General features: G+C 40.7%; 1 protein-coding gene across 1 annotated transcript in view; it reads right to left on the minus strand.

The window, feature by feature from the left end:
* Dmrt1 (doublesex and mab-3 related transcription factor 1) overlaps positions 1-14,580 on the minus strand; it is a 105,346-nt gene that overhangs the window by 41,914 nt on the left and 48,852 nt on the right. The window contains exon 4 of the mRNA XM_047525786.1: positions 1,681-1,825. Coding sequence (XP_047381742.1) covers positions 1,681-1,825 — 145 coding nt within the window. The remainder of the gene's footprint in view (positions 1-1,680; positions 1,826-14,580) is intronic.

Raw genomic sequence — 14,580 nt, forward strand, 5'->3', positions numbered from 1 at the left:
AAGCAGCAAACAAGACATCAGAGCAAATAAAAAGGCATACGAGATGTGTCTCTGTCCTCAAGTAGCTTATGATCCAGAATCAACAGCAGCATGAAAGGACCATATGAGCATACGTGTACAGAATGTTTATAAAGCAGAGTGTCTTGTTCACTCCCAAGAGAAAAATTATTAATAAAAGTAAAACTGCAATCAGCAATGTGTACTTCAGATTCCACAGCTCAGATCAGCTCTCATGACTTATATATTCCATATAAATGGAAGCCACTATTTAAAAATATTTGTTATTTAACATCTTGTAGCTTGACTTAAAACTTTCAACATTTAGACATAAGGTAGGCAGATGGGCATGGAAGCCAATTATTTTATTTTAGTACAGTAAATAAAGCGTAACTTGCCCAGATTTTTAAGATTTTATTATTCTGATTTTTGAAATCAAGGCACAGTTCTGATTCTCAAAACACCTGCTCTGCAAAGAAAAATGATCCCTATAGAGTCAAGTTATTTAGAAACCAAACTTGTCCTTTTATTTGTTTTTATAGTTTAAGCTTTGACAGATCAGTGTCTCTTCCAAGTCACTCACTAAGGCCCTGATTTCCACTTACTGCCTCAACTGTGTTTACTGCTCACTTTTCTAAATCAAAAGATGATGTATAAATATAAAGGACTTAAAAACAGCATCTGGAAACAGCAGCCATAAAAGACCTGCCTATCATCACAGCATAAATGTTGGGGAGAAGGTTAAAACTGAAGTTGAGGAATTGTGTACTTCAAAGTGCTTTGGTTCATTAAACAGTCATTTTTTATTTTAAAGCCATTATATCAGAGTTATTTGCATTGCTACTGCATAAACTCCGAGATTGACTGTATTAAAAAATGTTTTATTGTTATTTTATTTTCCCCCCAAAAGATGAATACACCTTCAATTTAAAAATGAAAATCTTTGAAAAACAAGTATTCAGTATACAAAAATTCACTTCAGAAAAAAATACCCAGACTTGAACCACATTTAAAGTGTCCCTGGGCCGGGTGCAGTGGCACACACCTGAAATCCCAGTGGCTTGGGAGGCTGAGGCAGGAGGATCATAAGTTCAAAGCTAGCCTCAGCAAAAGGGAGTTGCTAAGCAACTCAGTGAGACCTGGTCTCTAGATAAAATACAAAACAGGGCTGGGGATGTGGTTCAGTGGTTGAGTGCCCCTGATTCAATCCCTGGTACCAAAAAAAATAAAAATAAAAATAAAAATAAAAAATAAAGTGTCCCTGAAACAGGGGATGTAGCTCAGTGGTAGAGCACTTGCCTAGCAAGTGCAAGGCACTCAGTTTGATTCCCAGCACCACCACCACCACCAACAGAGTGCCCCGGTTGCACACTGAGCCTCCAGAAAATACACTTAGCTTTTGAATAGAAGTCCCACATCTTATTGTTGTACTAAGAAAGAAAAAAATTATATTAAAAATCAAGTAAAGCAAAATCACTATTGTACTCAAAGAAAAAAGTTATATTAATAATCAAGTAAAGCAAAATCAATCCACTGCTAAATAGTTTAAAGGATAGTTATCTAAGTTTCATACACCATGAACTTCCCAACAGCTCCTAACAGACAAGCTATCAGAGGTAGTAACCCCAAGCTGGCTGCACATCCTCTTCCCACCCCAAAGCCAGCCTGAGAGTAGACACCTACCACTCGATTTGGCTTCCGAGTAGGAAGGGCCGTCCTCGAAGGTGAAGATCTGGGACACACTCTGGCCCAGATAGGAAGGAGGCCCATAGTAAGAATGCATCCGGTACTGGGAACTCACTGCATGGCGGTTCTCCGAGTTTTTCATCTGCTTAAGAAAAAAGAAGGAACACAATGAGACCAAAGTTGCATTTTATAATTATTTAAAAAAAAAATCCAGAACTGTGCACCCTCAAGGTGTCTTTTCTATCTTAGGGTCCCCTCAAAAGCACCCCTAAAATTCCCTCTGGTTTTATGATGCCTGGTTAACAAATCACCCAATTACTAAAGGGAGCAGAGTGGGTGGAGAGGGGAGAGCCGTGCTTAGGAGCCGACATAACCCACTGGAAGGCTATCTAGCTGCTTTGATACTGGAAATGAGCTAACGACCTTCTTCATGTTTCCTTCTGTGTAAAAAGGGCGCCTGGCCTTGGTTACCTTACACTATTCATATAAGAACGACTTTAAAAGACTGTAAACAATAACATGCAAACCATGCCCAGCGGTAAGCTGTCCCAAGTGGGGTGCCATGCTGGCTCCTGTCAGTCAGTGTCCATTCCCACCTCCTTCTACGCTGTTCCCTGTAGCAAGGGGAAGAGGTCTGGATCTGGATTCTGAGGGGATCTGGATTTTACTAGTGGGCACATGGGGTGGGGATGGGATGCTGCCTAGCAGCGAAGCTCTGTCCAAGAGCACTTGACACACAAGTCTGGCAGTCACACATTTTTCTGGAAACCAGACCCTGGGGAGCTTTTATGTAAGGAGCCATACTGCTGCTTCCTGACCTCTTCATTCAAAGCTCAGGAGATGTGACCTAACAGTTTGGAAAGGGCCCCAACTTCAGTTTTTCCAGTCCTTCTGATGACTGCAGAGGGGCCACCTGTTCAAACATCTAGAATTGTTTCCTGCATGAATGTTGGTAGAGCTACTAAGCGTTCAACTCATGATCATAGCCTTATGACAATAGCAGAGCTGGATGAGTTACAGTGCTTTTAAAAACTGAATTTGGATGGTATTTGCATTTATTTATTTAGATGCTGGGGATGCCAGGGACTTGTGTATGCTAAGCAAGCACTCCAGCACTGATACATACTCCTAGCCTGTAGATGATATTCACTTTTAAATAAAAGTCATTCTAAGTCAATTATGATCAAAATTAAGAACTAATTTCAAAAAGTGTGTTTTTCAATCAACTGTGTGCTAACTTAACACACCTGGCAGGTAAAATTAGGTATTAGGGTTTCCTGGAGATTTTCTATGAATATCTTAATTCTGATAATTTCCCAAGCCACTCTGGCTCGAGTGGACTTTGAAAATTATGGAACTGTTTGGTAGAAAGTTCCTGATTTCTGTATGATAATTTGAAATGCTTGAAGGATTCAAGTTTGATCTTCCCAGTTCAAATGCATGCTCTGAGGGGTGAATTCTCATCCCTTGGAGAAGCAGAGGTGACTTTATTACAGTTGATTATTTCCTTTCAAGTGAGATTTCAATGGGCAAACTACCCTTATTTTTTTTTTATTTGTTTTTCAAAATATATCCAGTGGCATCTTTCCGAGTTCACTCACCCCATTTTCGTTTTCTTCTGTCACTTAAAATCTTTACCAAATAGGAGGTCAAAGTAACCTGTACATGGAAAATAGCCCAAGGGCAAGAACTGCCTGCTACCCTAAGGAGTGTGTCCAGGTCAGGAGGGCCCATTAGGGAGCCACAAAATCATTTAAAAGGGAGGACAATCAATGGTATTACTACGCAAACTCAGTTCTCAATTAGACCAGTGCTCCCCAGCACTCCCTGAACTGGCATACAAATGGCCTGGGGATCTGTCAAGTGTAGATACAATGTGCTAAGTCTGGGGAAGGCCTGACTGCCTCACAATCAGAGAAGCTGATTCTTTTGGTCCCCAAACCTCGCTCTGGTGAACAAGAGCTTAAAAAATCATACTTTCTTCCACACTCAGGAGCCTATTACCAAGGTTCTAAAAAATTCTTTAGCGACTGCTTATAACCACCCAATTTCCAGTGGAACTTAGGGTAGACATTATGGTAAATGGCATTGTTTTGTTTTTATTATTTTTCTTTTTTTAGCTGTAAAATTCCCCAAAGCTCCAAGAATTTTTTCAGGGCTCTGGTTTCTTCTGGAAATGTTAGTAACAAACTCAAGCACATTTTTAAGAGCCATTTCTGCCTCCACAGACTTCCATCAAGTCAGTTATGCAGTCTGAGCAAGGAGCACGAGTTAGCAGCAAGGGACTGACAAAAAAGTACAGAAGGCCCTGGAATCAATAACAGGGTGTCCCCACTCTGGGTAGGGAGCCTGTCTCATCTGAGGGCATGTTAGTTCTTCAAGGAAAATGATTTTCAGTTTTTTTTTAATTTGGGGGTGGGGTTTGTTGTTTGTTTTGGGTACTGGGAATGGAACTCAGAGGCACTCCACCACTGACCTACACTCCCAGCCCTTTCTATTTTGAGACAGGATCTTGATAAATTGCCCAGGTTGACCTCAAATCTGCATTCCTCCTGCCTTGGCCTCCAGAATCTTGGGGATTACAGGTGCGTGCCACGGTGGGCCAGCTGCTTTTCAGTTTTCCCTGTGTACAAGGAAACCCACAGGTCTTGAGCCTGCAGGTCCTAGAGAAAAAATGCTCTATTTTTTCCTTTGACTATGAAAGTTTCTACTAATCTTTTTGAAATGTCTGACAAATGTTCACTGTAAACCCAAAGCAGGGGTCAGCAAACTCTTTACTGTAAATAGTCAAATAGTAAATATTTTAGACTTTACAAGTTATCTCTAGGCAACTGGCAAATCAATTGGCTGTGTTCCAATAAAACTTTATTTAGAAATATGTGCACTGATTCTCCAACTTGACTCCCACTATAATAAGGACTCTTCTTCACTCAGTACTGAGGGTCTGGGACCTACCCCTTGAAAATCGGACTTAATTGGTTTGGGATGTGACCCGGGCTATAGGCCTTTCCAAAGTTTCCCAGGTAATTAATTCTAAAATGCCATGAAGATTGAAAACCAATCCTCTAAAATTATCAACATATCTCTATACACTTGAGAAGAATGAGATCACAATATTCACTGTATTACTTGAAAAATGCAAAAGGTCAATTCTGACAAATAGTGCCAATCCCACTATGTGTATTATCTGAGAAGAAAGATAAATGATAGAGTTCTTTTTTAAAAAATAAAACTTGGTGGAAAATAAAAACAATTCCAAATGTATACATATGCTAACTTTCCCATAATTCCCTTTCTATATTTGTAGAAAGCATCAAATTATAAGAAGATTACTTGAAACTAAGAATTCAGTTCTCTGTATTTATTTAATTCCCTCAATGAACCCACAAGACCACTGAGCTACAAAACACTTCCAGCAAAAGAAAAAGATACAAAGGGTCAGACTCCATTTGAAGTTATTAAAATGTGAACTTACTGAGGTCATCAATCATTCAGCTCCATCCAACACAATCCACAAATAACACCCACATGAGTACTCACACATAAAGAAGCATGGCCCTATATGTTTCTAAGTGCATGCACACATCTCTCAAACAAAGTTGTAACTGAATCACAATTCACCCAGAAAGCTCAGGGAAAAGGTGTGATAGAATAGTATTTAAAACTTTATCACTTCCTGCTCCCTTCTAACTTAAAAAAAAAAAAATCACAATCCTGCTACTTTTACCTTAGACAAAAATGGGCAAAAAATGAAGACTCTGAAATCTGTTTTCCCTTAAACCCATAGTTCTCCATTGGGGCACACTGGTCCCTGGGGAAGTTCTGGTTGTCTGGAAACATTATCTTACTTCCCCATCCCATGTTTTCTTATACGTTATAGTTATATATAATGGTGGGATTTCTTGTTACATATCTATACTGCACACAACATCAATAATATAATTCGGATTGTCACAACTGGGGGGAGGGCAGTGCTCCTGGTATGTAGTGGTAAAGGCCAGGTGACATCTTCCCACAATGTAAAGGACAGTCCCCAACATGACAAAGTACCCTGCCCAACATCTTGGTAGCGCCAAGGTTGAGAAACCCAGCTTTAAACTAACCAGATAACACTTGGCTCAGTCCCTCACCAGCCGTGAAAAAGAAACAGCCAAGCTCTACTGAGGGACAGAAGTTGCAAACAAATTAGAACTGTTCAGTTCTGCTAAAGGGGTATGTAATTTTTTCCTTATGCAATGCTACCTTGTTTCTTCAAGATTTTTAATTCCTTTAAATTAAACAAACAAACCCAAGTAAAACCTAAAAACCCAGGACTCTGGTGAATTATAGCTACTTTTATTATCAGCACGTGGTAGCTGGCAAGCAAGAGGCATGTTTTATAATCTTATTACCCACCCCAGCCTCTCAGCCAAAGCAGGACCCACAGACAGGAGCTGGGCTTGCAGAGAATGCACATGCTGTTAAGTCTTAACTCCAAAGAAGCTAAGAGCTTGTGTGTTTGTCTTATTAAATTGCTGAGAAAATGCATCAAAATAACCTGAACCATAGGTTCCCTTTATATATCGTAACTGCCCTCTTGCACAGTAAAAATAACCTAAACAAAGCATAAAAATGTTGGACCTTATTTCTTTTCTTAAAAAAGAAATTCCTGAATACTACTCCCTGTGTCTACTAGTGCTTCATAGGAAGAATGTCTAGTTCTACACTGAACTGAACACTTTGTCTCGATGAATGGCTAAAAGGGGCTCATGAAGACAGAACAGTCTTGCTGTCCACTAAGCCTCATTTAGCTACCTAACTCATTTAGCTAACACTGGAGTTTAGATAGGAAAGGGAACGGTGTTCTTGAGAAGAGTTTTATACGATGATAGTCCTAATTGCAAAGAGTCCCTTGGCACTGACATGTGACTCACAGTCTTTCAAATTATTTGGGGTGAATCTTCGGTTTTCTAATCAGAAACATTTTACGAAAGAATGCTGGACTTTACAGGCTACAGAATTTCAGGTCTCCCCGTGAAACTGAGAGTGAAGGTCAGGGCTGAATTCTCCCTTCAGTAAACGATATCTTTGATTTTAATGTAAGTTTCTTTTCAAACTGTCTGAATGGGACACCTGTTCCCATGTTCACCTAACCACATAACCTAAGCTGTCTTAGCTCACAGACTGCACCTCACAAGGAGCTTCACCCAAAAGGCCCCATTCACCTACTGAAATACACAGCTCATTCATCCTCTGGCACTGAACACCTACCAGCTAGAAGGAATTATTTTTACTATGTAGGCTGAAAGTGATTGCCATTACACACACATTTTAGAGATAACTGAAACACTGACAGGCTAAATCATGTGGCACAGACTCCCCACTGCTACAATCCATGGCTCCCCATGTCCCTTCCCTGTCCATCCAATCCTCTAAAGATTTGCTTTCTCTTTACTAACTGGCATTGTTACCTTCCTCCTTCTCTTAGGAGGTCATTCCTCTGGATGCCCTCAGAGGAGGAAAAATGGAGATGGACAGGCAGACAGGCCTGTGAGGACTCAGACCCTTGTGAGGAATTCCTGAAGAGTCCCAAGAATCACTCAATGCCCTGAGGCGAGGATGTGGGTTTGAGGGTCGCACTTAGATGCTGAAGAATATAATAGCTGCTTGTCCAAACAGGAAGGATGCCTTTCCTACCCTGAGACGGTGGGGAGGGAGAAAAGGGGGAAAAAGAGGATGCTTATGCGACATGACAGAAAGAACAAATAATTTAGCTAGGTGTGGTGGTGCATGCCTGTTATCCCAGCTATGTGGGAGGCTGAGACAGGAGGATCACAAGTTTGAGATCAGCCTGGGCAACTTAGCAAGACCCTGTCTCAAATTAAAAAAAAAAAAAAAAAAAAAAGAAGGGGATGTCATTTAGAGGTAGAGTGTCCCTGAATTTAATACCTAGTGCCACTGGAGAGAGAGAGAGAGAGAGAGAGAGAGAGAGAGAGAGAGAGAAAACACAAATACTTAAAAAATGATACATCTAAGCTGTTTCAAGTTGTAAATACCAGGTTCCCAAGGGGTGAGAAAATCTATGACATATGCAAAAACCCAATTTGACGTGTGGATGAGGCTTTTCAAACAGAAATAAAAGAAAAGGACCTAATTAATACCAAAGCAGATTTAAAATAATACAAAATAGTCATAAAATGTCCTACAGAAAAATAAACCAGTCATGGGGAAATACAGAACTGAAACTGACCACGAGAATGTAAGGGAACCACCTGCCAAATCCCAGAGAAGTGGAAAGGTAAGAACAGGGATCCACACAGCCTTGAATGTGGGGAAAGACACCCCACAGGATACTGGGATTCCACTTGGACATATGAGTACTCCATTGTGCTTGTCTTCATCAGAAAAGCAATTAAGATGTGAGTACTTATATGCTTTTAAAAACCCAAAATAATAATATGTAACAACTCAATTGTTTTTACCCTCTGCATCTGTGGCACAAACAGAATAGTTTATTTCCCTTAGGTTCTGTTTTCCAAAATGCAGAAATGCTACTCCTTACAGGCCCTGAAATAATTCAGTTTGCAATCATAACATAGTCTTTTTTTTTTATTGTAAACAAATGGGATACATGTTGTTTCTCTGTTTGTACATGGCGTAAAGGCATACCATTTGTGTAATCATAAATTTACATAGGGTAATGTTGTTTGATTCATTCTGTTATTTTTTCCCTTCCCCCCGCCCCTCCCACCCCTCTTTTCCCTCTATACAGTCCTTCCTTCCTCCATTCTTGCCGCCACTCCCTAACCCTAACTCTAACCCTAAAACTAACCCCTCCCACGCCCCATTATGTGTCATCATCCACTAATCAGCAAGATCATTCGTCCTTTGGTTTTTTGAGATTGGCTTATCTCACTTAGCATGATATTCTCCAATTTCATCCATTTGCCTGCAAATGCCATAATTTTATCATTCTTTATGGCTTAGTAATATTCCATTGTATACATATGCCACAGTTTCTTTATCCATTCATCAACTGAAGGGCATCTAGGTTGGTTCCACAATTTGGCTATGGTGAACTGAGCAGCAATGAACATTGATGTGGCTGTTATCTCTGTAGTATGCTGATTGTAAGTCCTTTGGGTATAGGCCAAGGAGTGGGATAGCTGGGTCAAATGGTAGTTCCATTCCAAGTTTTCTAAGGAATCTCCATACTGCCTTCCAGAGTGGCTGCACTAATTTGCAGCCCCAGCAATGTATGAGTGTGCCTTTTTCCCCACATCCTCACCAACACCTGTTGTTGCTTGTATTCTTGATAATCGCCATTCTAATTGGGGTGAGATGGAATCTTAGGGTGGTTTTGATTTGCATTTCTCTTATTACTAGAGATGTTGAACATTTTTCCATATGTTTGTTTATTGCTTGTAGGTCATCTTCTGTGAAGTGTCTGTTCATTTCCTTAGACCATTTGTCGATTGGGTTATTTGTAATCTTGGTGTTGAGTTTTTTGAGTTCTTTATAGATTCTGGAGATTAGTGCTCTATCTGAAGTATGATTGGCAAAGATTTTCTCCCACTCTGTAGGCTCTTTCTTCGCATTGCTGATAAGTTTCCTTTGCTGAGAGAAAGCTTTTTAGTTTGAATCTATCCCAGTTGTTGATTCTTGCTTTTATTTCTTGTGCTATGGGAGTCCTGTTGGGAACTCTGGTCCTAAGCCGACATGTTGAAGATCTGGACCTACTTTTCTTCTGTAAGATGCAGGGTCTCTGGTCTGATTCCGAGGTCCTTAATCCATTTTGAGTTTAGTTTCGTGCACGGTGAGAGATATGAGTTTAGTTTCATTCTGTTGCATATGGATTTCCAATTTTCCCAGCACCATTTGTTGAAGAGGCTATCTTTTCTCCATTGCATATTTTTGGCACCTTTGTCTAGTATGAGAAAATTATATTTATTTGGGTTTGTGTCCGTGTCCTCTATTCTGTACCATTGATCTACCTGTCTATTTTGTTACCAATACCATGCCGTTTTTGTTACTATTGCTTTGTAGTATAGTTAAAGTTCTGGTATTGCAATACCCCCTGCTTCATTTTTCCTGCGAAGGATTGCTTTAGCTATTCTGGGTTTCTTATTCTTCCAGATGAATTTCATGATTGTTTGTTCTATTTCTGTAAGGTACGTCATTGGGATTTTAATTGGAATTGCATTGAATCTGTATAGCACTTTTGGTAGTATGGCCATTTTGACAATGTTAATTCTGCCTATCCAGGAACATGGGAGATCTTTCCATCTTCTAAGGTGTTCTTTAATTTCTTTCTTTAGTGTTCTGTAGTTCTCATTGTAGAGGTCATCACATAGTCTTTTAAAGGAATAATAAGGAATTCAGGTGGGTGCAGTGGCTTGCACCTGTAGTCACAGCACTGGGGAGGCTAAAGAGGGAGACACCCGTGAGCCCAGAAGTCAGAGACTAGCCTGGATAACACAGGGAGATAAGGAGACCCCATCTAAAAAAATGAAAGGTGCTGGGCATAGTGGTGCACGCCTGTAATCCTAGTGGCTCCAAAGGCCAAGCAGGAGGATCATGAGTTCAAAGCCAGCCTCAGTAAGAGTGACTCAACGAGACCCTATCTCTAAATGATACACAAAATAGGGCTGGGGATGTGGCTCAGTGGCTGAGTGCCCCTGAGTTCAAACCCCAGTACAAAAAAAAAAAAGGTATGACATGGAATAAAGAGAACAGAAAATATATGAGAACCTACTGATACATGGGATGGATAAAAGCCGTTTCAAAGAACTTTACATTTTGTATATGTATGTGTATGTAAAGGCACACTAAGTCAGTTTCTTACTGTGTCAGTCTAAAAGCTTTAAAAGACACTGATATATCTACCAATCATGCAGAAAGAAGCCAAGTAGCTTTAAAAAAGAGGTATCTCAGTAAGAAAAAGTCCATTTTAAAAACTGCTTCCTCTTCCTGGAATCTGAAAGGTCCTGGTGCAGCATGCAGCAGGTTCTCAAAAGATAGAAGGCAGATCAGTCAGGCTCTGGCTGGGACCTGTTTAGTGTCTTCCTCATCTTTACATATTTATGCAGTACATTTTAGCCCCTGGGTCAGAAACTAACATTTATCTCATTCGCAATCTAAAATTCAGTCCCTAACTTCTCAAACGAATTCAACGCATAGGGCCAGGCATAAATCCAAGTGTGATTTATGAAAGAACCAACAGGAAACATCTTCAGGAAAATACTTAGAGGAAATGGACAAGAAAAAGTCTGTTTTTTAAAAAGTCTGTTAATGTCTACCCAGACATGGGACTCTCCACCCTCCGTAGCATGCTGAGTCCCGGGAGGCTGTGCAGCACTCCTGAGACTGGCGGAAGGGCCTGCATCGATGACACTGTTGATGCAATTATCCAGAGAAAATGTTGGTTGTTGACTATACAAGTAAGGAATTTCTGAGGAAGAGAATGAACATTCACTGAGAAATATTAGATATCCTGTTATCTCACCAAGTCCTCAATTTAGTAATCACCAAATAAGTTATTCGGAGAGATCAAATTACGCAGTCCTGCTCAGAGGCATTAAGCAGAGAAAGCAGGATTCAAAGCAAGTCACACAGAAGCTCCCCATTGGTCTCTACTACATCAAGCCACCTTGCTAATTTACATGATACACCTGCTTACTATAAAGAGCTACTCGCTGCCTCTGGCTTTTAACAACTCATGTTTTTCCTACTTTTAGAGCAAACAAGAAACTTATTTTTTTTTTTGATAGCCTGAAAAAGAGAAGAAAAGATGACCATAACCACACATTCAGGAACTTTGATTTTGAGACCAGAAGCATTCATATCTGTTCCTACCTTGATGGACAAACTTAATTAACCTTTGCAACTCTGTTCCAACCTACTGTTTTAGACAAAACTGGTGACCCAGAAACAATATGTTACCATCAAAATCTCCACGGCAGCGACACCAAGAGATATAGCCCTATCAGCAGTATCGGGAAATAAGCCACTTGGATTAGCTGCTCTAAGAAATATGGATTATATTCATGTCACACATGAGCTGTCAGAAACATTAGGATACTTTTAGCATAAATCAGCGGTGTGACAGGTATCTTATGAGTACTGAACATGACAGACTGCCTGGAGAGCAAGGGGCACTGCCTGGGACCACCTTCCAACTGGAAGCACAAGCACATTTCCACACACTTCCCCCAGACTAGTTTAAAGCGTGGGCTGGTGAGCACTGGGGGACACACCTGACTAATGGGTGGCATGGAAAGGCCCTTTCTGCTTAGAAGACCATCACAGAAAGAGGCTTCCTCTAGGTAATGCAAACAACACAAGAATGATTGAAAACACATTTCCCTGAAGCACACAGAAGTGTGTGTGTGTGTGTGTGTGTGTGTGCGCGCGCACGCGTGCGCGTGCATGTGCATGCTCAAGCAGAGAAACATGCCTAAGAGCCAACATGTTTAGTGATTCTTCAGAATTTTCAGGTTTCATACGAACAAGACCAACAAACATATGTGTCCTGCAAGGCAGGCAGGGGAGGCCTAGAAGGAAGATGGTCCTGCAGTCAGCACACCCCAGCTCAGACCCAACTCCCCACAAGCAGCAGTGAGGTACTGGCAGGTGCTTTCTCCTCCCTGAGTCTTAGTCTCCTCACCCATGCCAGGGCCACCCATCCCAGACAGGGCTCTGTTCAAGGATGAACCAGAACATGAGCCGCAGTGTGCCTGGCACCACAGGCTGCCAATCACTGTCTTGTGCATCTTCCCTGTCTCTGATGGATGGTCACACCCATAGGTCCCTCTTCTGAGTCTGCCACCAAATGACTCTTAGACAAAAACACCCATCATATATTTAAATGTTAAGTACATAAGCATTTTGTCAAATATTCAAAATAAAATTTGTTCTCTGAAATTCTACTGCTTTTCAAATTTTAAAACAAGTTGAAAACCAACTCAAGATTCACACTGCCACTATCAAATGTGTTCCTGTACGTACACACACACACACACACACACACACACAGGGGAGAGGGAGAGACAAGCTGCAGGCCTTCCCATTATTTGGTTTTATATACAGATATTCAAGACACAGAAGGAGGATGTCTGCCTTCCTTCTCCCAGAATGGATTGATAAAAACCAAAAGATACAAAAAGAGTGTTAGTAAGAAGGGATGTGATTTATAAAAGGTGTAAAAAATAAAACAAGTAGATAACATTGTTTCCCCTATCCTCACTCTCCTTGTAAATCGCCCTCCCAGGAGCTGTACATATCAAGGGTTACACCCTCATCAATTCCTCCTGGGTGTGGGCAGTAAGGGGTGCACTCGATGTAGGGGATTTTAAAATCGTAAAAGCCACTACAAGTCGGTCTGGTTCTCTGTTACCATGCACTAGCGATTCTGAACCACAGCAGTGATGAAACGCTCCTCCTCAGCCTGCCCCTTGGCATGCCCCGTAGAGAGCCTATCTTTCCACCAGGCCTCACAGTTCTCCTCAGAAAACCTCCAGCTCTGATCTCAAGAACAATCAGAATTGTATGTGTCTTGGTTCTTTCTCATCTGCTAGCACAGCACCAGGTCCAGAGCAGGTCATCAAAAAGGAGGTTTTTATATATACTCCATAATATGGAGAGTTTTTGTAACCCTGTTCTTATATTTGTCTCTCATAATTCTAACATGGTATTTAAAAATAATGGCCAACCTATTATGCATTCCTTTGACTTTGATCTTTATTCAATTAATGAGACTCTATTTTCACCTAACAAACCATAGAAATATGAACTCCCAAGAAATCTGAGAATCACTCATACATGTATGTGAACATTTCTGAAAATCAACTAATTTTATATCATTCACATCATTTAACAGCAGACAAAAATAGGTGAAAAGACTAAAAATAGATTAGATACTCAAGGCCCTGGGTTCAAACCTAACACCAAAAAGAGAGAAAGGGGGAGTGGGGGAGAAACTCATAAATAGATGTTAGCCCATCCAAATTAAATCTGAAAGCTTTCAAACACGATGATCTAATTATCCAATTTTCCAACAGATTACAGAATTCCCAAATGACTACATTATTTACTAACCCCATGCTATGGTGTCAGAATATTGGAAATGTTACAGACTGGCAGAAGACTGCCACCAATTCAGTTGTGGAACAGTTGCTGGTGTACCCCAGTCCTTCAGAGGGGTTTCCAACTCAGTCCAGACTGAACCCATCTCTCATAAGGGAAATGAATCCATAGCACAGTCCAGGACCTGCAAAAGTCTCCCAAAGGCTTCAGAAAATCTGAAGTTACTTTATCTGGATTTCCTGGGTCGCTGCTGGACCACTTCAGCCAGGCTGAGGAATCAATTCCTTAGGACAAGAAGGGGCCTAATTCTGGGTCAGACCTACTCTGGGTCAATTACTAGGTCCCTAGTGTGTCAGGTGTCCAGGGACAAGTTCAACTTTCTTCTGGAATTCATTTTTAACTAAAATATTCTGAAGGAGTGTCTCTTGTGAGCACAGCTTTAGCCAAGGAATATCCCCAGCCCCACCTCTCACAGTCTGGGCTCAGCACTAGTAATGCCTACCACCTCTCTCCTGCAGCTGTGGCTCCAGACGAAGAGCCACAAGACAATGACACCCATAACCACCTTTGGTATATAAGCTGAATAATGTGCTAAAAACTTACATTAAAACAGGAGGTATTCAGAGCAAAGAAAAACGTCAGGATCAAAATGTTTCTATAAAATGACTACCTACCTAGAAACTCCAAAACAAGCAATAAAATGATTGTAATTACTGAGTTCATGAAAGTATCCAGCTACAAAATAAGCATACCACATCATAGCAAGAGAACATGTATGAAAGAAATCCTTCAGGTATGAACAGAAATTTATGCATCTGTACTTCCCCTTTAAGA

This window comes from Sciurus carolinensis, chromosome 14 (assembly GCF_902686445.1).
Source record: "Sciurus carolinensis chromosome 14, mSciCar1.2, whole genome shotgun sequence".
Taxonomy (NCBI): domain Eukaryota; kingdom Metazoa; phylum Chordata; class Mammalia; order Rodentia; family Sciuridae; genus Sciurus; species Sciurus carolinensis.